A 4238-nucleotide genomic window follows, 5' to 3' on the forward strand; every position below is an offset into this window, starting at 1 on the left:
TAGGAGAATCACGGCTACACTGTCGTGGGCACTCGCCTTAGGAGAATCACGGCTACACTGTCGTGGGCATTCACCCTGGCTAGACTATCATGGGCACTCGCCCTCCACTGTCCAAACTCACCTTCTTTGGAGACCTCCGAGGACAATATGCTGGTTCAGGGGACAAGACGCCAGGGCTGACAAGGAAAGAAGCAGGAGCAGGGGGCAAAGCCGGAGCCAGAGCTGGGCCTGAGGCTGAGATCCATGGATCTGAATCAGAGGCTGAAAAGATAGTGGAGGACCCTGACTGGACCAGCAGACTGCAGGCCAGTTAGGATGGAGAGGGGCTACGGGAAAGGAGGGCCAGCCTAGAGAAAGAAGCCTAGCCCAAGTTGTCCAGCTGGGTTCCTGGACGCCTGAGGACCCAGATTTCCACATTTTCAAGAAGGGAAGAGAGGTTTGTCCTCAGCAGGAGGTCTGTTTGCTTTGGATCACAGCGATCTAGAAGTGTGTTCCTGGGACAGAACCAGGTGATGCCTGTACCCCGTGATTCCAGGGAAATGAACAAGCCAAAAAGCTATATTCAGATGATTGAGTGTGGGAGAGGCTGGGATACCTAACACCACCAAGAAAGATTAGGGTATCTGGGGTGGGAAAACTGGGGAGAACTCAATGGGTGGGATGGCCCAGCTGACTCCAGAGTTCTCAGAGTTCTGGGATTTCACTGTTTGGGGGCAGGCATGGTCCTTGGGTACTGAGGCCACCATCCCTTCCCTTTGGGGGGCCCCACTTACTACAGTCTTGATTCCGTCTGTGGATCCGAAGCTGCAGGACTGTGTGGAAGGAAGCGAGAGGTGGGACAAGGAAGGCAGGAAGGGAGTGTCCAGAGCCTGGCTTGGCTGATGGGTGGGAGCTACAGTTGTTGGCGGGACACACGTGCCCAGCCCCTTCACACTCTCAGGGCGGGTGGGCGGGCAGCCTGTTCCCTCTCCCTTCCCAGGGCCTCTTGCTTGCTCCTGCCAGCAAAGCATCTTGGGTCAGAGCCACTCCTGAGGCTGTAAGCCAGCCAGCCTGCAACCAGGAGGTAGCCATGCTCCTGGTTCCACCTGCCACTTCAGGAGTCTGTGCCCACCCTGGTACAGTCGCCATCTTGCCAGACTGACCCACCAACACCTCACTTCCTTTCATCCATGCACCCCTTTCTGTGTTGCCCTGGCATTCCACACGGCCAGCACCCCGCAAACCTACCCCTGAAGTTCAAATCTCCCTGGACTCTAGCTTTGCACAGATGCTGCTTTCATGATTTTCCACCCTGGCTTCCTCTTCGCTGGCATGCATCCACATGAATGCTACTCACTCAAGCCTTGACCCTCTTGTTTTGGAGCAAAGATTACCCAGTGCACATGTCTGCCCCTCTCTGAGTGTTCAGAGCTGTTTGGTTTGGCCACAGATCATGACTAATAACACTTTCAAGGCTTGATACTCGTGGTCCCCAGCCACGCATCCACACCACTCGGGTCGGTTTAAGTCCTTTGCAGCACATGCAGCCTTGGTTGTCCCCACCTGCGGCTTAGCGGGCCATGTGCTCGCCCACTTTACTCCACAACATGCATAACCTTGTGAGCTTCATGGGTCCCTCCAGCCACCCAAGGGGAGTGTCGCGGGGACCCTGGGCCCTGGATTCAGGACCCCTCCCCACATGCTCTTAGACAAGCAACCTCTCACCAGAGCGGAACTTGGAACGGATGATTTGGGAGCGCTGGGAGGAGGCTGCCAGGGTCATTGCCAAAGCTGGGGTGGAAACCTGGACAAAGAGGAAGGCAGGGCCGCCGGACAGCAGGGTCAGAGTGGACGGCAGAAGGTTGCCGTTCGGGGGAAATTTGGGAGACAATAACTGATTCGAGACAGAAGTGAGTACTGAGCAAACTTCTGGGCAGGGTAGGGTCTTCCATACCCAGGTCTAGGAAAGGACAACTAGGCCCTGAGCCTCTGAAAGGAGTGCTGGGACCCAGACCCATGGTGTGAGAGACCAGGGCTAGGGTTTGGACCCCTAGGACAGAAGGTGGAGTACTGAGGCCCGGAGTTCTGGGCTTGAGGGAGTTCTTGCTCATGGACTACTGCGTCTGAAGAGGGGGCCTGGAGCCCTGAGTCTGAAGCAAGAGGGCTGGGGTCTCAGCTCCTGAACCTTGGTGGTAGAGGAAGGATGAGTCACGGACTCCTGCATCCTAAGGAGAGCATTGGAATCTGGACCTCTGGGTCTTTGAGAGTGCCGGAAGCAGTCGTCTGGACTCTGAATCCTGAAGGAAAAGGAGGTTAAGGACTAAAACTCCATGCTCTTAGGGACAAAATCCAAGATTCTGGGTTAACAGGGAATCAGAGAGGCTAACGGGTGTCTGGGCAATGCAGGGGTTCCTGCAACAGACACCTAAAACAGAATGGGCTCAATGTCATGCACCAGGCTCCGTGGAAAAGGTATTCGGAGCAGAAAGGGTAACCAAAACGGTGAATGACGGGTAATAAGGAGGGTCCCTGTCTCCACCCCAGGGGCTTCTCACCAGGTGGGCTCCGCTCAGCTACTCAGCTGTGCCTTGAAGCGGGTGGAGTCTCCCGGACGGGCCTGGAGACCTCAGGCTCCGCCCACCAGCCTAGAGCCGCCCTCGACTCCCCTTCTGGGGCAAGTGAGAGGGTGGGGAGCAGGCCTTGGATCAGAAACCCTGTCAGGACCCGGAGAAGGGGCGGACGCACACGCGGGGAGGACCAGGGCGGGCTCACATTCGAGGGTCCCCCTACTCTCTCCTCCCCCGCGTCCTGGGCTGTTGGGTTGGGTGGGGCGGCCACAGGCGACGGACAGGAGCAGGTGCAGGGAGACGGACCCGGCTGAGCAACAGCAGCAGGTGGTCGCGTTCAGACCCCACCGGCAGGTGCCACCTGTTGATTTTTTTTTTTTCCCTGACGCAGCAATAGGAATCAAATTCAGAGGAGGGGAAAGTTCAAACATGAGGCCCAGACCCCTGGTTCTAAGGAAGGAAAGCACAGGAGTCAGAGAGAAGGGCTGGGCCTTAGGTCCCTGGGTAAGGAGGAGGGCTGAGGTCTGCATTCTTGCATCTGATGGAAGAGGACTAGGACCCAAGGGTCTCTGCGGGTAAAGAGGTGCTGGGTGTGAGAATTCAGCAGTATGCACAGTAGGTAGACAGTTTCGGAAGGACTAGGGGGAGAAGGCTAGAGTTGGATTGTGGGTAGGAGGGAGATGGCCTGTTCCGTCGGCAGTACACAGGGTCTGGTACTCGGCAGAGCACGGTCTGGGCTGCGTTCCGAGTTGTGTGGCAGGGTTCAGTGCTCCAGGGTCACATTTCGTGCTAGAGGGCAAGCTGAGGCCATTGCTAGAAATATCTCCCCAAACTCGGCTAACACCCAACGTTCCAAGCGCAGGCCCTGGCATCTTAAAAAAAAATCTTCTCTAAAGCCCCCAAGTCTTGACAAGCAAGGTCAATACCACAGATACTTTTATTACTTCTTGGCATTCACATCCCAAGCCCAACTTCCCACAGTCCCTTCGTCTACCAACCAGACAACTCAACCTCCCAGCGGTCTACGCGGGGAAAACTACAACTCCCAGAATGGTCGGCGCCCAGGCGGGCTACCAAAAGAACCCAAGCAGTTTCAAGCTTCGCGCGTTCCTTTGTCATTGGTTTTCAAGGCGACGCAGCCACCGGAGGTCCGTGGCGGTGATTGGCTGGCAGCTCCTGCTGCTCAAGATCCCAGAGGAGGCGACGGAGCCTGCGTAGTTCACGGTGCAATGAGTCATCTGTTACCAGGCCCGTGAGGCGCAGGCGCGAGCTGCCCAGGGGCAGGATGAGAGGAGGGTGCGAGGAAAAACTTTCAAAGATATCCCCTGTGAGGGCGAGGAAGACTGAGTTAGAGATTCAGCATGGATGTGAGGTGGCCTAGCTCCTGAAGGAAAAAAACAAACAAACAAAACAAAACCCTGCAAATTCCAGCATCAAATGTGGTTCTCTGGGTCCCAAAGCATGACGGGAGTTGTAGTTAAGACTAGGAAAATAAAACAGGACCATTACCAGGCTGTGTAGTTGGGGCCCTGGAACCTTGAGGATGGGCGGGGAAATCTTGGAAGATTTCTTAGGTCAGAGGAGCTCAATTGCTATGTAAGCTGGGTTGGGGTTAGGTCTGTGGAGGGAAGGGGCTAGGGACTTAAGTCTAAGTAAAAAATAATTAAATGCTTGAATTTTTTTTTTTTTTTT

At 55.5% G+C, this 4238-nt stretch overlaps 2 protein-coding genes across 2 annotated transcripts in view; both read right to left on the reverse strand.

Moving 5' to 3' along the window:
* Positions 1–1762, reverse strand: part of Mamstr (MEF2 activating motif and SAP domain containing transcriptional regulator) — a 5697-nt gene extending 3935 nt beyond the window's left edge. Inside the window, exons 1-3 of the mRNA XM_005366783.1 lie at positions 1705–1762; positions 774–812; positions 122–261 (exon numbers count right to left, since the gene is read on the reverse strand). Of these exons, the coding sequence (XP_005366840.1) occupies positions 122–261; positions 774–812; positions 1705–1762 (237 nt within the window). The remainder of the gene's footprint in view (positions 1–121; positions 262–773; positions 813–1704) is intronic.
* A 1716-nt stretch (positions 1763–3478) lies between these two features.
* Positions 3479–4238, reverse strand: part of Rasip1 (Ras interacting protein 1) — a 12597-nt gene continuing 11837 nt past the window's right edge. The window contains exon 13 of the mRNA XM_013353614.2: positions 3479–3871. Coding sequence (XP_013209068.1) covers positions 3672–3871 — 200 coding nt within the window. The 3' untranslated portion in view covers positions 3479–3671. The remainder of the gene's footprint in view (positions 3872–4238) is intronic.

This window comes from Microtus ochrogaster, unplaced genomic scaffold (genome assembly GCF_000317375.1).
Source record: "Microtus ochrogaster isolate Prairie Vole_2 unplaced genomic scaffold, MicOch1.0 UNK14, whole genome shotgun sequence".
In the NCBI taxonomy this organism is placed as follows: Eukaryota; Metazoa; Chordata; class Mammalia; order Rodentia; family Cricetidae; genus Microtus; species Microtus ochrogaster.